General features: G+C 50.7%; 1 protein-coding gene across 10 annotated transcripts in view; it reads left to right on the top strand.

Moving 5' to 3' along the window:
- The window catches only part of CUX1 (cut like homeobox 1), a 349,533-nt gene that overhangs the window by 60,893 nt on the left and 265,943 nt on the right, over positions 1-22,697 (top strand). For all 10 annotated transcript variants that reach the window (XM_061402011.1, XM_061402012.1, XM_061402009.1 and 7 more), the window contains exon 2: positions 16,640-16,750. In XM_061402011.1, coding sequence (XP_061257995.1) covers positions 16,640-16,750 — 111 coding nt within the window. The remainder of the gene's footprint in view (positions 1-16,639; positions 16,751-22,697) is intronic.

Raw genomic sequence — 22,697 nt, 5'->3', positions numbered from 1 at the left:
ATGTCTTTTGATAACTAGTGAAATTGGCAAGCAGAATGATTGAAAACATGTGAGAGGTAACTGGATCTAAGTTGCAAGTAGTACATATTTGAAAAGTTTTCCCCAATGTAAAAGTTACTCTTTAAGAGCCTTAAACTAATAAAAACAAGGAAATTCCATGTTACGGCTGCCACTCGGCCTTTCCATTTTTATTCCAGCAGTCAGATTTGACAGGTCCGCTGCCGATTGGCTCCAGGACCCCCACAAGCGTGTGAAGCCGGGGTGGCAGGAGGTGGGGGGGAAACCAGGGCAGAAGCTGGCAGCAGCCTGGGTGGAGAAAGTCCCCGCCGACTTTCAGTGCCAGGCTCTAATTCCATTTTAGTATATCCTATTTTCCCTTCTTGCGGCGGCTTCCTGTATTACTTTGTTCACTGAAGCCAATTCAGGACTTGCTTAGAGACGTTTTCTTGTTCCTTTCCCTTTTCTTGACCTCACTGCAAATTTTATGGGGTGGCTAGGCTGGCTCTCTCTCTCCCTTAGCCGCCGCGTTCCTTGCCCCGTGGCTTCTTTGTTGAACTGCATGACCTGCTCTGGCACAGGTCAAGAATCGACCTGCACTGCAGGAGACAACGGTTCGATTCCTGGGTCAGGAAGATCCCCTGGAGGAGGAAATAGCCACCCACTCCAGTATCCTTGCCTGGGAGATCCCATCGACAGAAGAGCCTGGCAGGCTACAGTCCATGGGGTCGCAAAGAGTTGGATGCGACTGACTACACACACACACACGCAACTGACTACACACACACACACACACACACACACACACACAACCTGCTGTCGTCCTCTCGCTCGAATCTGTTCTTCCTGTCACCGCCAGAAGGAGCTTTTTAAAGTAATCATCAGTGGCCTAGCGAGTCAGCCACACATGGATTCAGTGCAGAGTCTGATGTACATTGAAGGCTCTGACAAGGTACCCCCAGACTGTTCCCATACCCCGCTCCTGCCTTAGTGACCCAGCAGATAACCAGGAGCTGCCACCATCTTGCCTTTTTTCACCTGTAAGCCAAGGGAACTGCCTCCACCCCTGGCGGTAGGGGATTGGGGGTGACAGGGACACAGAAAAGGGAGGCAGGGGGACTTGAAGACCTGGATCCCCAGTTCTACCATTAGGACATAATCAGAGCTTGGAAGAAGCAGGAACCCTGTAGATCCCCCCATTAGGTCCTTGGAGCCCACCATCCCCACATCAGCCCCAAGCCCAGTGCCCTTTGAAAGCATTCTTCTGCAGCGAAGGGAGCAGTGTTAAGTGCAGAAAACAGGGCCTTTTACGTCTCACTCCATTCATGCGTAATCTCCACCACACATGAAGGTCCCCTTCACCTCCGAACCTTGGTGTCCTTGCTCATCGGTGGAGCGGGTGTGATGGCTGTTGTCAGATCACCATGGTGATGAAAAATGACGTGGGGTGTAAAGCATGAGTTGATAAGCTGTAGCTGCAGCTGTTTTTATTACCTGTCTCTGCCCATCCTGTACCTTCTGGACCCCCCTCTCCCCGCCGCCCCAATGAAATCTCATGCATCCTTTGGGGCCGTCTGTTACTACCTCTCCTATGAAGTGTTCTCCGATTCTCCCAACAGAAGGCCCTGTCTCTCCTCTCAAGTCCCAGCTGTCTCAGAACCGCTCCTGGCACATCCTGACTCAGCACCTGGTCATCTTTCTCAGTTGTGAGCTCTGAGCACTGGCATGTGGATTGTGCCCTTGTGTGTCCTGTCATGAGGAGCTCGGGAATGCCCCTGCTGGGTGGCTAAGCTGACCAGGTTGGGCGCTGGGCAGAATCCTGAAGCATTTGTGCTGAGTGGCTGTTCTAAGGGAGAGAAACCTTTGGTTTCCACTGGCTGTTGTTTGACACAGGCATGCACACTCGATCCAGCCGTCCCTGAAACCAGTCACGTCCTTTCCCCTGAGAGTCTTTAGGGGTGCAGATGGAGTCTTCATGGTCTGCCCGTGATTCACCAGACCTCCCCATTTCAGGGGTTCCCCTGCAGCCCCGCATGCCAAGCCTCTGCTCTTGGCAGTTATGTGCAGTTTCTTTAGTTTAATACAGATGTGTAGAAATCCAGTGAAACCCGTTGATCTGAAATCCATTGAAACCCACTAAGCAGACCCTTAGGGATGGGGTTGTAGCTAAGAGTAAAGCAAGATATCCTCTTTTGTCTCAGTCCTTGTTGAAAATCTTGATCGAATAAATACACCAGTGTGCTTTCCAGATTTAGTCTGTAGAGTATGCAGGGAACACAATTGACTGCTTTTGCTTTTGATGGTTGAAGAGCTCGATTATCGTTTCGGATGCATGGCAATATTTCCTTTCTGTTTAATTAGCCTGGCAGGACCAAATGTTTGCTGGTAAAGAAGACAGTGGCTGCTGCTTGTACATCACTGTCTGTAATGGGATGATGGGGGCAGAGAAAGGGCCAGAGAGTGTGACCAAGGCCATTCAGCCAGTGTTGCCTCTGAGGCTGCGTGGGCAGCGCCCTGGGGTCCAGGTCTCTGACTGGTATTACCCAGGGGGCCGTGGGGTGACAGGTGTCCTTTTATAAATTTTACTCTACTGGGAGCTGCCGTTTGTCCCCACACCAGGTCAGGATCCTCTGTTCCCCTTTGCCCCTCAAGAAGTCACAAGAATGGATGGTGCAGAGAGATGTCATTCCAGGGCCAAACAAGTGGCTACATTTTACCAAGTTCAAGAAAATCTTAATGTGTGTGTAGTTAAGAAATAGCATCTAGCGTTATGGAGAAACAGGTGATGAGACCTTGAGCTTGGAGAGGACATAGATAATGTTTTGTAACAGGCGTTGATTTTTTTGCCTCAAGAACTAGTCCCCTCTCCTACCCCACTCACTCCCTGTGGGGCAGTAGGGAGACCGTGGGGTCACCCGTCCACACCAGGCGAGAGCTTGGAGGGCGCTGGGCACAAGTGCGTGCCGGAGCCCACCCCAGAGTCAGGAGGAGACTGCTGCGATCCTGCTGGGCCCATGTGTCCACGTCCTTTCCTGTGACTTAGTGAACAATAGCTCTGCAGCTGACTCTGTAAAGTCTGATTTAAAGTGCCCGTCCAACTGTTTTTTTTTTTTTTTTTGGCGGGGGGGGGCTTCCCTTGTGGTTCAGCTGGTAAAGAATCTGCCCGCAATGTGGGATACCTGGGTTCAATCCCTGGGTTGGGAAGATCCCCTGGAGAAGGGAAAGGCTACTCACTCCAGTATCCTGGCCCTGGAGAATTCCATGGACTGTATAGTCCATGGGGTCGCAAAGAGTCGGACACGACTGAGCAGCTTTCACTTTCACTTTCCAACTGTTTTTAGGAAGCTCCCCAGCAGGATGGATTGCGCCGGCAACTGGTGTTGCCATTCTGGTGCCCAGAGCGGGCAAACTGGCAGCAGCATTTCCAGGGCAGCTCTCGGAGCAGTGTGCGCCCCCAACCTTTTTTTTTCTCCTTAGGTGTCCCTTTAGCGTAGTCAGAAGTGAAACTCATTGGGGAATTAAACGGCCCCTTTAAAATCTCACCCCCAGTCTCAGCACCTTCAGCCCTCCTGTGATGTCACCTGTTGGTGCCCAGCACCCAGGTCCCCTGATGATGGCGACCAGCCACTCTGGTGCCGGGAGAGAGTGAAGAAATCACACGCGACGTTCACTCTCTCTGCCACATGAGTGTCATTCTGCCGGGCCATCTGGCCGGCAGCAGCTCTCAGCCAATGGCAGGATGTCGTAAACCTCGCTTGCTGAACACGGCACCAAAAACCTTGAAAATTAACTGCAGAAATAAAATCAAAGCTGGCTCAGAGGTGGCATCTCTTGGCCTGACTCGAGCTATTCAAATGAACCTGCTCTGCGTTGCTGATAGATGTCTGTTTCAGGTTTGGTTCCCCCCAGGAGCCACTTGGCATCGTTCAACTTTTACTTATAAACTCCAGGCAAAAACATTTTGAGAGCTTTCTGGAGTTTTTATTTGCTAATTAAAATGTGAGAAGGGAACACAGCTACAGGTAGAGTTCTAGTGCAAGCCACAGCTGTGATATAAAAAAAACCAAACCCGACAGTTTCAAAATGAAGTTATTAGCACTTCACCTATAACTGTGATAGCTTTTAACTTTCATGATCTGTCTCTTAAGCCCCCCTCCGCCCCCGTAGTGTATAAAAAAGGGAGCTAAGTGAGGAAATCGGAAGATACTTTATCCTCGCAGGAGAAAATAAGAACTACCATCTCTGTGAAACTTCTTTAACTTACAAGAGTTTTTTTTTTCTTATTCTTTATGTCATGCAGTTTTCCAGCAACACCTCCAGCATATTTTACAGATGAGAAAACCAAGGTTTAGGGCATTCTGGTGACCTTTCCAGATTTTTGTAAGCAGGATGGAGCTGGCTCTTTCCCAAATTCTGTTACTTCCTAGACTCCACTAATGCTGGGCAAGACAGGGCTGTGTGAAAAATCACCCGGTATTGGGTTCCATGGCTTCCCTGATAGCTCAGTTGGTAAAGAATCTGCCTTCAATGCGGGAGACCTGGGTTTGATCTCTGGGTTGGGAAGATCCCCTGAAGAAGGGAAAGGCTACCCACTCCAGTATTCTGGCCTGGAGAATTCCACAGAGTAGGATCGCAAAGAGTCGGACACGACTGAGCGACTCTCAGGTTGGGTTCCATGTCTTCTACCATCTTCAGAATAACTAAAGGAAATGCCTTCTGCTCCTGGAAATCACGTTCAACCGACTGGCCACCAAGCCCAACTGTATATTCCTAGGAAGTCCCAAAGTGAGTCTGTCCTAGCACATGCACTGGGTTTGCTTCCCAGCCCGCGTCCTGACCTGCAGCTGTTTGTGGCCGGGGGCGCCCCGGCAGAGAGTGAGCGAGCTGCAGGGCAGCGGATAGATTTGCCGCCAAGTGTTTTCCCAGAGAAGTGGAAGGGAACCTTTGCCAAAGTGGCTGGTGCCCTAACAAATTGATTCCTGCCAAACAATAGAAATAAATATTTTCAACAGACAAATTTTGGCTCCCGAAGTATTCAAATTAAAGGCTTATTTCTGAAACAAATACTTTCGGAGGAAAACATTTACCAGCGTAGATGAGATCAGAATTCCTCCTTTTGGCAGTGGCATGATTATTTTTGAGGCCAAAACACGTTTTTCCTGCTCCTGCCTCATTTTTAGCCCATGGCCTTGCTGCCTACTTCCTGGAGAAAGTCAAGTGTGTTAAGCCGCAGCTCAGGGAAGAAGCATCGTCAGGGTTTGTTTACCGCCAAGAGCCTCGACTTCCATGGAGTTAGCTGTCCAGAGCTGGATTAAGATCTCAGCTCTAACCCCTTCGTGCTGTGATTTGGGTGAAGCCTGGCTATCTGATCATGAGTTTATTACTCAGTCTGTGAAATGGGGCAACAGTTAATAATGTTGTCCTCAGAACCTGGGGAGCCCTTCTAGGCCATCACTGTCCAACAGAACTTCCTGGGGTTAATGGAATAGTCTGTGTCTGCACCATTGTCTACAGTTGTGACTAGCCCTCAACGTGTACTCCCGCAACCGAGGGATCTGTCATTTAATTTCGATTCACGTGTGGCTGGTGGCCACCGTTTTGAGGAGTGCCGTTCCCATTCATCCACCTCACCCCATTCATTGGTCCCTGGTTTTCCAAAATTAATTGGTTGATGGCTCAGCCCACCAGAGACCTCTCTCCACTGTGAATCCGGGGGTTTGCATGGATCTCTTCTCTTGGACGTCCATCTCCTGTCCAGCAGCTAGACCAGTGGGCTAGGTTGCATCAAGCTAGGCAGGGAAATGAACATTTTAATCACAGATTCTCCCCCGTCCCCAACCAGATCTGCCTTCATGGACATTTTAACTTTTTAACGAGATTCCATTTGGTTTTGGAGTTTGTCTCATAATGTGTACCAACTATAAGGAGAACGGGAAAAAAGGTGGAGACCAGGATCCTCCTCCCTGGGCATTTGTTAGCAGGTACTTCACATCCATGCCCGGCCTTGGTCTCCTCATCTGTGGCATGGCCAAGCTCCTGCACTGCCTCTCCCCCAACTTCATCCAGAGGCCTATAGGACAGGGGCTGCCAATCCCCTCAGCAGGGGAAAAGTGGAGGCTCTGGCCTCAGGGGATGAGCAGAAGACAAGAGGCTCACCCAGGAACAAGACGGCCGGAGAGAGAGTGATAGCCCAGGAAAGTGAGATAATCAAACGGCAAGGACCAACCCCAGTGGCACCATGGGGCAGGTGGGAAGGCTTTTGGTCAACTCAGAGAAGCACAAGATCAGAGAGGGGTAAACTCTCCTGCCATTTGGAGCCGAGGCTGCTAGCGCAGAACTGAGTTTTGTTTTGTGACGTGGCCAAAGAGAGCAATAAAGCACTCTTCTTATGACACAGACGTTGTTGTAGCTCGGAACTGGTCAGAAAGCAGCAATTTCATTCGGTTTGATAAATAACGTAAAGCAGAACCCTGTTAGTTGGGGTTAAAGGGCATCCTTTCCTGTCCCCGCACCCGTCCTGGGCCACATGCACCCACAGCGACCTGGGCTCTGATTGCGTGTGTCTCATTATGCATCACTGAGACGCCGTCTCTCACGTCTCACTGTTCAAACGAAAGTCTGGCAAGTGTTACATGTAGTGCAATGCCTGTCGGATACATCTGGCATTCTTGTCTCTGCATAGTGGGTTTCCAGCGGGGTGAAAAACAATAAAAAAAAAAACCCAAGTCTTGGTTCTCTGTTGAAATTTCTCTGTCCCGAGGAATTCACAGAAAGGCTTGTGTGAAAGCTTTGTACTTGTACTTTTGTTCGGCCGATTGATTTATTTTTATTCAGTTTTATTCTCCAAATAGGTAACGCATTCACTTGATCTGCAAGCAAAATTCTCTTTAAAAATATGAGAAATCTGCCCCCACTTCTGTCCCTGCCCACCTTTAGGTGGGAAGGCCACGGGCAGGAAGTATATGTTGGAGTAAATTGTTTCACTGGAATTTCTTAGATTGGGGGTTGATATCAACTCATCTCCCAGAACCAAGAAATACTGAGTACATACGGGATGTGTACTTGACGTAAGATACCTTTTTTTTTTAAGAGTTAAACGAACATGAGAATGTAATCTTTATTTGAGGCGGGGTCTAATAGTATCTCAAAGAGCAACTAACACTTTCACTTTTTACTGCGCTAGTAGTATCACTCTTAGAGGACATTTCATCTTATTTAGTCCTTGTAGCAGCTCTGCATGCATCAGCGTTGTGATCCAAGTTAGAGATCTGGCTTTGTCCAGAGGCAAGAGGTGGTGGGAGTCTCTATGCAAATGAATCTCTGCATTGCCCTGCAGGTACCCCCTCCCCAATTCCTGGTTCCCAGAAGTTCCCTCTCCTTTGTCTGGGTACTGGGAACCGTACTGTGCTGTGAGACCCACCCAGCCAAGAGGTTTCAGAGTTCTCTTCATATGGACTCTAAGTTAAGATGGGAGATGAGCTGACAGGTTTCTGCAAGGGTTGAAACAGTGTTTCTTTTTTCATTGGAGTATAATTGCTTTATAATGTTGTGTTAGTTTCTGCTGTAGAATAAAGTGAATCAACTGTGTGTCTGCCTATCTCCCCTCCCTCTGGAGCCTCCCGCCACCCCACCCCGCCCGTCTAGGCCGGTTCGGAGCGCTCCGGTTCTGTCCAGCAGCTCCCTGTGTTACACGTGGCAGTGTCTCCCAGTTCATCCCACCCTGTCTTCCCCGCAGCTCCATGTCTGTTCTCTACCTCTGGGTCTCTATTCCTGCCCTGCACGTTGGTACATTTGTGTCATTTTTCTAGAGTTTGTCATACAGAGAGGGAGTCAGTCAGAAAATGAAACAATGTTTCTGAAGAAGCCCCCAGACCACTTGCGGCTTCAGCTGTAGGCAGTCTCTGGCATGTACCCACACTTGGTTGGGGACCCACAGGGTGTGGTTGACCCAGAGAGCTCACCTCCCATCCGTCTGCTCAGCCCAGCGCGGCCAGCTTGCACTGCCTGCCGTGGGCTGGGCTCTGTGCTGGGTGCTCCTCGCCTCCCAGTGCCTTCTGGATGGGACCTCCCTCATGGGGAGCTGACACAGGCCCTGCTGATGGGCCGAGCCTCCACAGCGAGCCCCCCACGTCTGCTCTGCTGCTCCCTGTGTCTTCAAAGCACTGTTGGCACGGACTTTCCTGTCCCGGTTTTCCTGTTTCCTCTTCTCATAGTGGAGCATTGATGACAGTGACTTCCTCGACTGCCTGGAGACCTCGCTTCAGCAGAGATGAGCCCCCCCCTTAGTCAGGTGATCCTAATTGTTAGGAAAAAACGGCACCACCCTAGGGAGCCACCCACAGTCCTTTGAAGCTGAGAGGAGGGGGTGGGTCCTCCAGGCGCCCCTTCCCTCCCTCCTTATCTGTTCTCACCTTCAAGAAGGTGCCTCTGTCCGCTTGTCCCCTTCCTCCTCAGCTCCCACAGCCTTCTGGACTGGTCTCTGCCTTTCTAGGGTCAGTACCTGGGCCAGGCTTTTTCTGGCAGCCTCTCTCTTTCCCACGGGAGGCCTTGCTGTCTGCAGTTCTGAAATTCGACCCCCTTTGTCGGTCCCTCTGTCTGGAGTGCATCCTTGCCCACCCCAGAATTCTCTCGAAGGTGCTATTATTTTTATGAAGCTGTTTCTGATTTTCTCTAAGTAGAAGTAAGCTCTCTTCCTTTGAGCCCTTTTGTACTTACTCTGAACTTCTGTTAGAGCATTTAGTTTCTTTTCCTTTTTTAAGCTTACCTTTCCTTTGGCAAATTCTGACTGTTGTAGTCCCTCAGTGTCAGCTCAGGTCCCGTATCTAAAATGGGTTAGCATTTGCATATAACCTAAGTACACCCTCCCTTATATTTAACCTTCTCTGAATTACTTACGCTACCTAATATGATGTAAATACTATGTAAATAGTTGGAAATACAATGCAAATAGTGTGTAAATAGCTGCGGGCTTGTGGTGAATTGGAGTTTTGCTTTTTGGAACTTTTCTGGGATTCCCCGCCCACCCCCACCCCCCCCCCCCAATATTTTCGATTGCTTCTGAATTGAATCCCTGGGTGCAGAGCCCACAGTTCTGGAGGGCCGACCATGAGGTGCCCCAGCACCAGGCGAAGTGAGCTCAGTCCTTCCCAGAGCTCATAGCCTATGGAGTATGCATTGTTAAGCTAGCACCCAGGGAAACACCGAATCACAAATGAGGGTCGCTGCCAGGAGGCACCGTCAGGGGGCCACGTGCACACCTTCCAGAGGGGCAAAGAGCATGAGGGGCAGGGAAGTGGCATTTGAGCTCCGACAGGTTCCTGGGAGCGAGAAGGGAAGGGCCTCTAAACAGAGGGAACGACCTGTGCTGAGGGCCCGAGGGGAAGGAGGGTCCCCACCCTGGCGGCTGCAGGAGAAAGGCCAGCGTACAGGACGGGGCTCTGGTGGTCTCATCCAGGCCCCCTGGGAAGCCCCTGAAGGCTTATGCAGGGGATGACGTGTCCCCTTTTCTGCAGGGTGTGTATGTGGGTGTGTGGATGTGTGTGTGCTGATCACCTTACAGTTGTGTGCCGATTAACACCCATGAAGGGACCAGGCACCTTGGTCTCCCATTCAAAGACCCTCCTTCGAAGCTCCCTGTTCACACGCTGGTGCCTCCTGCTGTCCTGCCTCTCGTGGCTCTGCTTCTCTCCCCTGTCCCCCTTTCCTGCATCGCCTGCCTTCTGTCAAGACCCTCCTGGGCTGCGTGCTGCTGTTGCTGCTGCTGCTGCTAAGTCACTTCAGTCATGTCCAACTCTGTGCAACCCCATAAACGGCAGCCCACCAGGCTCCCCCGTCCCTGGGATTCTCCAGGCGAGAACACTGGAGTGGGTTGCCATTTCCCTCTCCAATGCATGAAAATGAAAAGTGAAAGTGAAGTTGCTCAGTCGTGTCTGACTCTTAGCGACTTCATGGATTGCAGCCTACCAGGCTCCTCCGTCCATGGGATTTTCCAGGCAAGAGTACTGGAGTGGGTTGCCATTGCCTTCTCCATGGGCCGAGTGCAGGTCCATCTAATTCTGCAGAGAGTACAGAGTCACTGTTCTTTCCCAGTGGGGCTTCCTGGGCGGGGATGCTCACTGCCCGTCCTCGGTCTCAAGCACGTGACACAGTCCTGCAGCCAAAATTCAGATCTTGGTATCGCCCAGCGGTGAATCCAAGAGGGTGAGTGGGAAAGTTATGGGTAAGAGTTAGGTGTCAGAAGAAACACTTGGAAAATACAGGGTCAGACTTGGTTCTCTAGCTAGGCTTATGAAATAAGTGGAACTTTTCTCTAGGGAGTTCTGCAAGTTTCTCCTTGAAACAGAGACCGTCCTCCGTCCACATACCCGTGAACAGAACAAAAAGCATTTCCTGCGGGACCACGTGGAGGGCTCTGCCGGGAATGAGGCATTCATAGGCCCTTATCAGTCCTTCAAAGCTCATGTCTCATTATGGGGGGGAAAAAATGAGATTTTAAAAGATAAATGTTTACTTTTTAGGAGTAGTCATTACATTTACATGTTCAAAATCCGCCAAGTACAAAAGGGTAGTCGGTGAAAGGACCTCCCCAACCCCCTGAGGCCCCCACCCGTTCACTTTCCTCTCCAGGATAAGGAATAGCACGGGGATCTTGTATATAAGCACATTTTGTGTGTGTGTTCCCACTCGCAGGGGATCATGTCCTGGTCACTGTCTGTGACTTCTGACTGAACACAGTGTGTCCACTCTGGCACCAGCCCCCTCTCGGAAGCCCTTTCACCACCCGCGTGCTCAATCCAACCTTGCCAGGGGGAGCTGACCCGGCTCCTGCTTCTTCTGAGCCCCCATTCATGGTCTCTGTCAGCACTAGTCACAACCGTGGGTTGTGCTGGAGACTCAGTGAGCCCGGAGGAGGAGGAAGTGGAGGGTAATGGGAACTCAGGCCATCCCATCCACAAGCCTCAGCTGAAATGGGCATCTTTCATGAAAACCTGGAGCCCTTTCTTGCTGGCATTGTGTCTTGCCTTATCTAATGTCTCTGCCTGTTTTTGTTCTACCAGACTGGTCCCATCTGTCTTGTTGCTCTTCCATGCCAGCCTTGTCTCCTCCCCTGGACTGTGGGCACCCTGGAGCCCCCGGCCTAGTTGGGGATGGTGGTGGCACAGTGCATAATGGCCTGAGGTCAAGTACATGGTTCTGAGAGAACCAAGAACTCCCCTGATGGAGTACTCACCGTGCCTCGAGGTGGAGGTGCATTCCCTTAGTGATCTCCAGGGAGGGCACATCATTTGACAAAACCACACAGGTGACAGCAGGGGTGGAGCCTAGAAGCAAAGCCAGGGTTCCCTGAAGAGCCTTCAGGTGTCCCCTGTAGGAGGCCAGGGAGCAGGTAACAGAAGAAGGCAGGTTGGTGGGCTTGGGTCCTTCACCCCTTTCTAGCCAGAGTGGCTTCCACTTGACCTGTGATTCCATTGCAAGAAACAAAATGGAAAATGCTCAGAGGACTACTTGGTGCAGAAACCATGGCTGGCCCTCCCCTTTTGCACAAGTGCTCTCATTTTCTCTAGTAAAGCCACTTGAATTCTTATATAGAACTTGCTGTTGATAGATAAGCCCTAAAGAAGCATCAGATGAACCAACTCTTTGGGTCAAAGATAGCAACAGTGAAAAGACAATACTTTACTCTGATGCTGGGCTGGCGTGTTTTCCCCACCAACCCCGGGGCGGGGGCTGGGGGAAAAAGGGGCCTGTGTGCCTCTACTCAGAGCACTGGCAGGCCTGGCCTGGGGGCTTCAGGGAGAGAGAATCTCACAAAAGTGGCGGCAGCATTGCAGGTACCCCCCCCCCCCAGTTTAAAATAGACAAACAACTGACACATTCACTTTGAAGGAAAGCAGTTCCAAACTGAAATCATTGACATTAAGACATGTGTTTTCTTGGGGATAAACTTCCATGCGGAACTTCCCCGACCAGAGATTGAACCTGCACCCCCTGCAGTGTAAGGGCAGAGTCTTAACCACTGGACCACCAGGGAAGGTCCCTCAGTTTCTTTTAAATTACATGGTTACTTCTTATTTGTGTGTGTGTTTAATAAGTCTTTAATGCTTGGCTAAGAGGCTGGAGTTCAGGAAGAGAGAAACTTCCAGTGTTGAGAGCTCTGCCCTTTGAGGATCTGTTAGAAATGAAGGAAAAAACATCCCAGTAGAGTCTGTGAGGAAAACAGGATTGCAGCTTCCATAGCTCTTGGGCCAGGTCCCCAGTTTCCTGGGTGAGGTGTCCAAAGCCAGGGGTCTTTCCCTGGACCTTGATGCCTCCTGACATTGGTCATCCCACAACGACTTTGAAAGAAAACTCCAGAGTTTCTGCATCCAGGTGCCATCCTTGCAAGATGCTCTATCGGTACCGTCAAGCTCTTTCAGCTGAGTTGGAAATACCACTGATCAGAGCCCGTGGGTTTGCTGCCAACTTCCATCACCTGGAACTTGGGTCTGCAGTTGTTTCCGCAGAACAGTTCTAAGTAGTTCAGAGGGGACGCCCTCCTCTGCCCTACCGTGGGAAGGTTGGGGCTTGACTGAGTGTGGTGTTTTAGGCGACCAGCCACCTTCTCCTCGTTCACAAGCCCCGAGATTGGCCCATGTGCAGCATGTTGTGTAAGAAACAGCTGTTGTTTTGACAAAGGACGTGCTTGTCTCACTTTTTGAATCACCAGTGTGAGTCAGGGGGTCATCTATTCCAGGACTCTGCCCCTGGGCAGGTGGACGCAGAGACCATGCTCACTCGCATATGGGACGCAGCATGTAAAATATGTTCCTGTAATTACGTGTGCATTTTTTCACATTAGCAGTTTTGAAATATATATATATATATATATATATAATTAATTAATATGTATTGCAGTTTTTCCAATCAGGTAATTTATGCATGTGGCAAAATAGCCGAAAGATACATGAAGAGCAGGTCACTTCCTTCCCTTGGCCTCTCAGAGCCAAGCACAGTTTCAGGTTTATCTTTTTAGAGACAATTGAAGCGTATGCAACCGTGTGTGTAGACACTCTTTTAAACAGTGTGGTACTGTTTTGCACTTTGGTTTTGTTTTTTGTTTTGTTTTTTTTTTGCTTCAGTTTATTTATTTTTTTGCGGGGGGTCAGCGGTAGGCTGCATCAGGTCTTAGCTGTGTCATGTGGAATCTTTTGTTGTGACGCAGAGACCCTCTAGTTGTGACGCACAGACCCTCTAGTTGTGGCACGCAGACCCTCTCGTTGTGACGCACAGACCCTCTAGTTGTGGCACACAGACCCTCTAGCATGGCATGCAGATTCTCTAGCTGTGGCTCACACACTCCAGAGCACGCAGGCTCAGTGGTTGCTCTGAAGCACATGGGATCTTAGACCCCTGACCAGGAACCGAACCCTCGTCCCCTGCATTGCAAGGTGGATTCTTAACCACTGTACCACCAGGGAAGTTCCTGCTTCAGTATATCTCAAATATCATTCCACCTCATATAGTACATGTAGGAATTTTTTTTGTTTGTTTTTTTGGTTCTTTGTGAATTTTTAATGCCTTTCAGATGTGGAGACTCTCTGTGCTCCTTGTGACATGTGACTAGCGACTCAGGGGCTGAGGGTTCTGTATTTCAGGCCTCCACTGCCATCTCCCCGAAACATTAAATTCCCTTGATAATGCAACATTGTATGTGCAGATAATAAAACAGTATTTGGGTTAGATTGACTAGCCATCTTCTGCCTTTGTGTTGTCCCCAGAGCCTTCTTACAAAGCCTTGAGGTCCTCCAGGGGACTCAGTCAGGGAGCAAGAGCCTTGAACCTGAGCTGCCAAGCTGCAGCACTGGAGGCTCGGGCCCTCCTCCTGGTTGTGCCAGTCCGTTTCCGTGGTGGCAGATGGCCATACCAGGTGCAATTTGGAGAGCCTGGTTGGTTTTTCACATGGGCCTGCTTGTGTCTGCACGTGTGGGGAAGGGGTGTGGGCCCCCCTCCCCCAAGCATCGCCGCCTGACAGCAGCAGTTCACCCCAGGTGCCCTGGCCTTGCCATCCCCATGATAGGGGTGGGTTAGGCTGCCTTCCATCGAGTGACTGTTGCCAGTCTCAGCCTTCCTGAGGGGCACATGGGGGATCGAGGGGCCCAGAGGGACCCCCAGACCATGTATTGTTCTACTGTGCGCAGGGGAAGACACACAGTAGAAAATGGGAAGGCAGGGTCGGGTCTGGGATCTCAAAGTCACCCATGAGCCCCTGGCATCCAGTGCCTGGTGGCAGAAATCACCAGATGTCTTCCGCCTAGATGACAGCCCCTCCCAGGAAGCAGGGTCTCCACTGAAGGCGCTTTGTTTTTCTCTTAAGTTTTCTGCATCTGTGTGTGATTGGAACCAAACATCAACTTTACTTTTTTTGTCATATTTCAATATTGGCCTTTCTTTTCCTCCCCCTTTCTTGAAATCTCCTTTTATAACTTCTGCTGCTGCTGCTTAAATATAGATGTCTTAGTCCTCCTCCTTACCAGATTGTTTATATTTTTGAGAAGCCTTCTGCTTATCTGCGACTGCTCTCTCCTCTGTCTCCATCCCCACGCTACCACATTGGTTTTGGTTGCTCTTTTCTTCCCCTGCCTTCACTTGACTGGGATGTGTTTCAAATGTGGTCTATCAAAATGTGCAGTGTTTCCCTCTTTTCTGCAGTAGCTTTGACATCTGTTCTTGAAATCGAGCCCACGTTATTCTTTTGGACTTGCTTGCCCAAGATCTGCTGCGATGCCAGAAGCAGGGAAGGAAAGCGGGAGAGAGAGAGTGGTGTGGTGGTACCTCCCCCATCTTCTCGTACCGCACCCCCACTTTAAAAACTGCCTGCCATTTCCAAGTTGACAGCACCCTAGATGTTTGTTCCAGCACTCTGCCACCCTGTCTGGCAGCGGCCCACCCCACAGGGGAACGAATGAAGTGCTCAGCAGCAGGGGCTCACAGACGCCTTCGGTTACTTCCGCCAAAAAGGAAGCCGGGTGGGTGGCAGGCGGGGGAGGAAGGCTCTTGGCTTCCTGGGTGTCTGTGGATGGCTCTTCGGCTTGGTTTTTCCTCGCCATCCTTAGCCCTGCTGGGCCTTGGGGTGTTGGGCCGGGCCATGGAGAAGCCACTTGGAGCCGCCACTTGATCCCAAGCAAGATGTGTGTCTTTAGCAGCCGAAGCCACCCAGCGCAAAAACGCGCCTCTCCATGGCTTCCGGAATGTGTCCTCTCACTCCCGCTGTCCGCCCGGGACACCACCCTGGGCCCATCTGCCACAGGCTTGTTTGACACACAGCCTCTTGGCAGCTCATCCCAGAGCTCCTGAGGCCAAGACACAGGCTCTCTGATGCTCTGAGTGTCGGTTTGTGGTGTGTGATAGAAGTCATCTCACGGGGGACCCGCTCCTGGTGGTTCTCAAGAGTCCCAGGGGCCAGTTAAAGAGTTGGTGGGTAACACTGTTTCCAGGTGCTTCACTTCCCAAGTCGATACAGTGCTGGAAGTCGTTATCCTTGGGGCTTGCCTCTTAAGGTCCCTCTTGAGAACGACTCAATGATTGCAGCCGTGAAATTAAAAGACGCTTGCTCCTTGGAAGGAAGGTTATGACCAACCTGGACAGCATATTAAAAAGCAGAGACATTACTTTGCCAACAGAGGTATATCTAGTCAAGGCTATGGTTTTTCCAGAGTCATGTATGGATGTGAGAGTTTGACTATCAAGAAAGCTGAGCGACGAAGAATTGATGCTTTTAAACTGTCGTGTTGGAGAAGACTCTTGAGAGTCCCTTCGACTGCAAGGAGATCCAACCAGTCCATCCTAAAGGAGATCAGTCCTGGGTGTTCATTGGAAGGACTGATGTTGAAGCTGAAACTCCAATACTTTGGCCACCTGATGCGAAGAGCTGACTCATTGGAAAAGACCCTGATGCTGGGAAAGATTGAGGGCAGGAGGAGAAGGGGGCGACAGAGGATGAGATGATTGGATGGCATCACTGACTCAATGGACATGGGTTTGGGTGGACTCCGGGAGTTGGTGATGGACAGGGAGGCCTGGCGTGCTGTGGTTCATGGGGTCACAAAGAGTCGGACACAACTGAGTGACTGAACTGAGAACAACTAACAGGTCCTGAAACATGCCTATAGTTAACCCACTAAGTATTTGTTAAACAAAAGCAAATCAGATGTGGCTGCAGAAGACTCCAGGCCCAGACTGTTGAAGGAGAGTCAGAAAGATGCCCCGAGTCGAGCAGCAGGACTGGGATCTGGGGATGTGGCAGGAAGAGGTGCTTGTTATGAGCAGAAGCGAGCGACTCTGGGGAGGGATGGCGTTTGGGCACTGGCCTGACTGGTTAGCAAAGCAGCATGCATCTGCACGTTGTGTTGTAGAAGCCACCGCTTGTGAGGTGTGTGTGGGTACACAGCACGTCAAGTTGAGTGGGTTTGGGGCATGGATGGGGTGGTGGGGCCGGATGGGAGCCCAGGCCTCTTTCCGCTGGTCCCCAGTCCCTCCTGGGCCACAAGGCAGTGATCCTTGGCACCACAGGCTCTCCCCCGGTGTCCTGGTCATGTGCAAATACGCTCTCCTCTGTTCAGAGTGTAATTACAATCTGGTCTTCCCTTTTTGTTTCTCTCAACAGAGGGAACTCGATGCCACCGCAACAGTATTGGCAAACCGGCAAGATGAAAGTGAGCAGTCAAGAAAGCGGCTTATCGAGCAGAGCCGTGAGTTCAAGAAGAACACTCCAGAGGTGAGCGGTGTCTCTGTGCTGGGCTTGGGCTCTCTGAAGGAGGGTAGGGTCTTCCCGTCCTAGGGTGAGTTCAGAAGATCAGCTGTCTGCTGCTTCCTTTCGGCCGTCCTCAGCCCTAGTGGTGAGCCCCTGTGCGGGCTGGGGACTGGATTAAACCCTACCTGACTCTTGATGCAGATGCTGAACCAGCTGGGTGGCCAGGTCAGACCCCCAGCCCCTCTGTGTGCACATCTGTAGGCAGGGCCCTGGAGGGGCGCATGAAGGCTTCATGCGTCTGAGGATACAATATGCTGACGATGCTTCTTGCAAAACATTCAGTCTGGTCAGGCCTTTTAGGACCCTCTGTGTTTCCTGAAATAGGCGTTAAAGGGCATTGGAAATGTGCTCTTCTTGCGCTCCTCTTTTTTTGGGGAAGTATGTGTTCAGAGGACAGTGTTTAGAGTGGCTTGGGCAGCCTTTTCTTGCCCTGTTTTCTTGGTCCCTTGTTCCCTGAGTCTTTATCAAAGGATTCAGAAGACGAAAAAAAAAAATAAAGGAGAGTTTTACAGACAGTCAAGCAGACATGGGGATTGCTTTCCGGGAGCTTCTGCCAAATGAGTCCGCAGTGGTTCTTGTGCCGGGGGCTTGCACCCAGCCTCCTGCACCCCCCATGGCAGGTGCTCAGAGCTCCAGCCCTGGCTCCCAGGCCTCCCCAGATTCTTCCAGGGAGGACAAAGGAACAGGCCTGGAGGAAAAGGTGATTTCTGGGAGGGATAGTCTAACTTTCATAATAGTCCCAAAAAATGATGTGTGACTTGAATTTTTTTTTTTTTAAGTGGACTCATTTTAAGTGTTTCAAAGGAGCTTGCCATTTAAAGGAGTGTTACCATGAATCATTTGGGGAAACAAATAATTAACCCTCGATTTTCAGAATAAATATTTCAGGAGAAAAAAATCTTGGTAGTCCAGTGGCAAGAAACAAGGGAGGAACGGCAGGAGCACCCAAGGATTTTGCGTTTTAGACCCACTGCTTGTCCTGTCTGCCCCCCTGCCCTGAGGTGTGTGTCGTCAGTGTTGTTACTGAGCAGACACGTGGGTCAGTAACTTAGGCCTGGGAGGTTGCCGCCCTCTGTGCTGCTGGGGAGTGCCAGGTGGGAAGGGGGAGAAGGGACTGGTGGTCCCCACGCCCCACCTCGTTGTGACAGTAAAGGCAAGAGGGGAGAAGGCTGTTGAGCGACCAGCCACCTTCCTCCTCTCAGACTGCTCAGAGCAGACCTTCCTGGAGGGTCTCACTGTGGGGTTCCTCATGCTCTGGTCTTTGACTTTGTTTCCCTAGACCCACCCCGGTCAGGTATGTCTCTCCAGCCACGCTTGGCCTTGATCAAGCACCTAGCTATCCCCACTGTCCTGTGTTCTCACTGTCGTTCCCTTGGTGACCATGTATCCAGGGTGGTCATCGGAAACCTAAAAGAGAAGGGCAAGGTCATGCTTCCAAGGCCTCAGTCACCAGTAGGTAGATATAATCCAGCCTATGATGAAGTGCCTTGAAGAGAACTGGATTCCTGGGCGTTCCTCTCAAGTCCCAGGGTCCTGCCAGCTGAAGGTGGTGCCCGCTGAGGAAAGGCATGTCCCTCTCCAGCCACCTCGGGCCCAGCACTTAATAAATGTTGACTGGACTGAATGGGCCCCGTCCCTCCACTGGCGTATAAACAGGCCTCATCCTGCTGGCTCCCTAGGTTTGGGTTAAATCCCACGCCAGTAACTGGCCTCAAACTTTGTGTTTTATCTCCTAATCCCAGTAAACAGGAGAGGCTTAGGGTGGAGCAGCCTGGTGGGGAAAAGCCCTCTGGGGCATTGCCTTCCAGGGCATGTTTTGTTTGTTTGTATATTCTTGATTTTTTCTTTTTGATTTGTTTTTGTTTTTATTGGGCTGTAGGATATAAACTGGGAAACATCTCTGCAAGTTACGTCAGGGCATGGTTTTAGACAGTGTCTTCCGCGGAGAGGGGGCTGCAGAACACCTCCTGGAAGGGAGGGACACTGCCATCCTGCCTGTCCCCGGCTCTGCCAGGGGGTCGGGGCTGGTGCTCACTCGGGCTCCTCCTGCTATGATAAGGAGGCCTCGCTGTAGCACAGATTTCCAAGACATGTGGAAGACAGGCATGCAGAATCTTCTGTAGGTTTGGAAACCTCTTAAGTGGAGGGTGGGAGTGGGTAACTTTGGCGAGGAGTACAGAGGGGGATTCTTGGGGGTTCTGTGGTGTGAGGGGTGTGGAGGCACACGGAGGGCTCTGATGAGCGCGGGGCCTAGGACCCAGATCAGACAGTGGGTCATCACTTTATCTGGGGCTTCAGTGCAGAGGAGCCCGACTTGTCTCTGACATCAGTTATTTCTTCTGATTATTCAACAATGGAGGACAGATTAACACTTACTGTTGAGGGAACACTTCTAGAAATCAGATGTGTGAAGATGAAGGTTGCTTAGAACTTTATTCTCAGGGGTTAAAAAAAAAGTTGGCTCGTTGGTAGGGAGGGCATCTGTGGGTTTGGACACAGACCAGCATCCTCATGCCTCACACAGTCAGCCAAGGGAGGACCAGGCTGGCGGGGCAGAGCCAGGGCCAGTGATCTTGCCGGACTTCCACCAAGTGGATTGATTCTTGGTGAAAACCTTGATGTTCTTCTTTGTTCCGGGAAAGCAGAAACTGTCCTCCCAGGGTCCTTTGAGTGTCTGGTGGGTCTAACAGGCAGATGCAAGCTCCAGTGGGGAGTCAAGTGAATGAGGTTATCCCCTGGCAGGGAGTTTGTGTTTTCCTAAACTGGTGCTGCCCACGGGCAACTGGGAAAGCCCAGGGCCTAGGGTGGGGTTGGGGTGGAGGTGAGGGGCCCATGGAACAAGCCAGGAGCATGAAGGTGCCGCGGAGGGCAGAGCCCTGAAGGTTTTTTTGTTGAGAATGAAGTTCTTTCAGTTTCAGTTTTATGTCATTAGATGAATACATTGCTAGTCAATTGATATTATCGCTTCTGTCTTTTTAAACTCAAAATTGTAGTTAATCTGAAGGAGATGCCATTGCTCTGCATATTAAGTTTCATGCCTTTCTTTGACTCAAAAAGAGTCCCCTTTGAAGAAAAACGTTTTAAATTTGAATTTTGTGACTAAACATCCACTCCCTGTTGAGTTAATGATTGATAACTGAACATCCAAGACTGAGGGTATTTCTAGGTTGGGTCACTTTCTATATTTATCAGTGCAGGTGACTTACTTGCTGGTGTCATTGGGCAGATGACTTAACCTCCCCAAATCTCAGTTGCATCATCTATAAAAGGTGTAATGGCAGGGCCCAGCTCACAGGGGGTGTGTGTGTGTGTGTATGTCTGTGTGTGTGTGTGTGTGTAGTACCTAGTATGTGTGTGGCATGTAGTATGTGTGTAGAGCTCCACACAGGCCAAGCACCAACAGTTTGGTTCCTGTTTGTTGTGAGCATTAATTTGGAGCACATATTACCAAACACATGAGATGCAGTTGATTTCTGCTCCTCAAAGTCAGCTCCAAGAACTTAAAAAAGAACCCACAACAAATAAAGGTAGTTTTCACCCAAAATGTTCCAAAAGTTGGTTTGTAATAACAGTTAATCGCTTTATAAATATTTTCCAGCACCTTCCATGTGCCAGATGGTTTGGCTCTGGGGATAAGATCCTCTCCCCAGTCTTAGAAACTTCCTTATATTCTCACCAAGGAGGTACACCATCCTGATAAGGCACCTTAAGTGTAGGATAGTGTCTGGAATCTTGTAAATGCAGACTTTCCCTCAGAAACACTCTGAGATCAGTGGGGGTTAGTTCCAAACTGCCTGTGTCACAGTGATTCTTACTGTAGGTGAACAAGGCTGCTTTCTGAGGCTTGGTTCTCAACCTTTGAAGCAATGGTAAATGTTAAGGGTCACCCCCCCCCACCCTGAGAAATGCACACATTTGCACAGTTTCTCCTGGACCCCCTGAAACTCACCGGGGAGCCCCTGGCTTAGCTGCAAGGACGGCGTTGGTTGTCTCCGTGGTCTCAGCCACTGTGCTGGGAGCTCTGTATGTGTCCGCTCTTCATGTTCCTCCTAGTTGTGCCCAAGCTAGGGGCAGGAGGATGAAAGATGGGGGTGGGGGCCACATGAGAGATGAATGCTGAGGCTTTGGCTGCTGGGCAGAGGCCACTGTGCTCCGGCCTGTGGGCTGGGTGCTGGAGAACAAGAGGTGGGTGGAGGAACTGGGCCACCCCCACTGATGAGGGTCCCCCAGGCTGGCAGCAGGGACAGGTGCCTCTGTGCTGGTGACACGTCCTTCCTGCCCGAGACTGGTGAAGAGCCTGGCTGGGCTGGAGACGGCTTTCTCTGAGTTCTTGAAGCTTTGTGCTGTTAGAACTGTGGGTTCAGTGCAGGCCAAACCCCATGCCCTTTGCTCTTCTGTTGCTTCCATCAGAGCCGAGGTGCAGGCCAGGATTACCTTTGATGCCTCTGAGTTGATAAACCTAATGGCAGGTTAGATGACCAGGGATGTGGAAGGCCCTGACCGGAACTCACCTAGAATACCAGGCTGGCTCCTTATTCTGGGAAACTGAGTTACTTCCCGTGGTGGATGGGGACCAAGGTGGGGCAACATCGCTAGGGTTTCATGATTCTGCCTAGGAATTGCTTTTTTCTTATTTTCCTGTTTGGTTAAATTTTAAGTTTGCTCCTGGGACCAACATTTGTCTTGATAAGGATCTTACAGCTGCTACTCGGCCGAGCTGGGACTTGAACCCAGGCCACCGGCTCCCCAAGTCAGTGCTTTTAACTGCTGCACCAGGCTGCCTCACTGACGGGCAGAGCATCCAGAGCAGTGCTGGCCCACAGGGCCCGCTCACAGAACATTTTCAGGGGGTGCCATCCCAGCCCACTGGCTGCGGCAATTTGAATGCGATGCTCGACTATCAGAAGAAGGTTCTCCAGTGGAAGACTTGGTTCCAGGCAGAGGACAGAGATGGGTTTTGTTTTGTTGCCTTCTTCTCAACAATAGAGAAACTATCTTCTTTGGGAAGGAAGAAAGGAAAGCCTCAGACTCGAGATGCCACAATTTTATCATAAAACCATCTTTGGGCCTCTTTTTGTCCTGGCAGTATCAAGTTCCTACCCCAGACCTGTCAGACTTTGGTATTAATCTGTGTTATAAGGGGTCACATCTCTTCTGTGAGGTTTAAAACTGACCTGCAATTCAGGAGCTCTCCTCGGGCATTTTCCCGCCCTGATATATTTTGCCAGAACTCTTGCTGTCTTGAGCGTTAATCCTCATGACACCTGGTCCACCAGGCTGACATCACTCCTGCCAAAACGCACCTGGCCCCTTTCTCTCGTCATCATATCTCTCACTCATGTTGTCAGGGACAGAGCTTGTCCCCTACCCTGACCAGGGCATACCTTCCTGGGATCATCACCAACACTGACCACCCTGGATTCCTTGCTGCCCTCACCAGAGAAGGTGACCCTGGGCCCGACACCAGCCACAGCACCACAGCCCCACAGCCCCACAGCCCCGCCTCCCAGGTCAGCAGGCCCGGCTTCAAGAAGAAGGGAACGTTCTCTTTCCTGCTGACATAACCGCCTGTTCACGAGTGTTCATTTCCTGAGTGCCAGAATCTTAGGTTGCCCTCTCTGTCTCCGGCCAGAGTGTTTTCCTGATTTTTATTTTTTTTTTTTTTTTACATTCTTGGGAAACTGTTACAGAAATATCAGGAGCCGTCTTGAGATACGACTCCGGAAGAAATCTCGACCAATGGCTAAAATGAACTAGGTTTATGGATTTCTCCCCAGCTCTGGCAAGTAGGGGAGGGGCGAGGGCATCTGTTTTTGGAAAGTCCTCGGTCACTTTTTCATTGATCGGACTCCTTCTCAGTGAGATGTGAAGGCGTGCGCCCCCACCTGCGGAGGTGAGACGGACAAGGGAC

Source organism: Bos javanicus, chromosome 25, assembly GCF_032452875.1.
Source record: "Bos javanicus breed banteng chromosome 25, ARS-OSU_banteng_1.0, whole genome shotgun sequence".
Taxonomy (NCBI): domain Eukaryota; kingdom Metazoa; phylum Chordata; class Mammalia; order Artiodactyla; family Bovidae; genus Bos; species Bos javanicus.
This window is presented reverse-complemented; position numbering and strand designations above follow the sequence as displayed.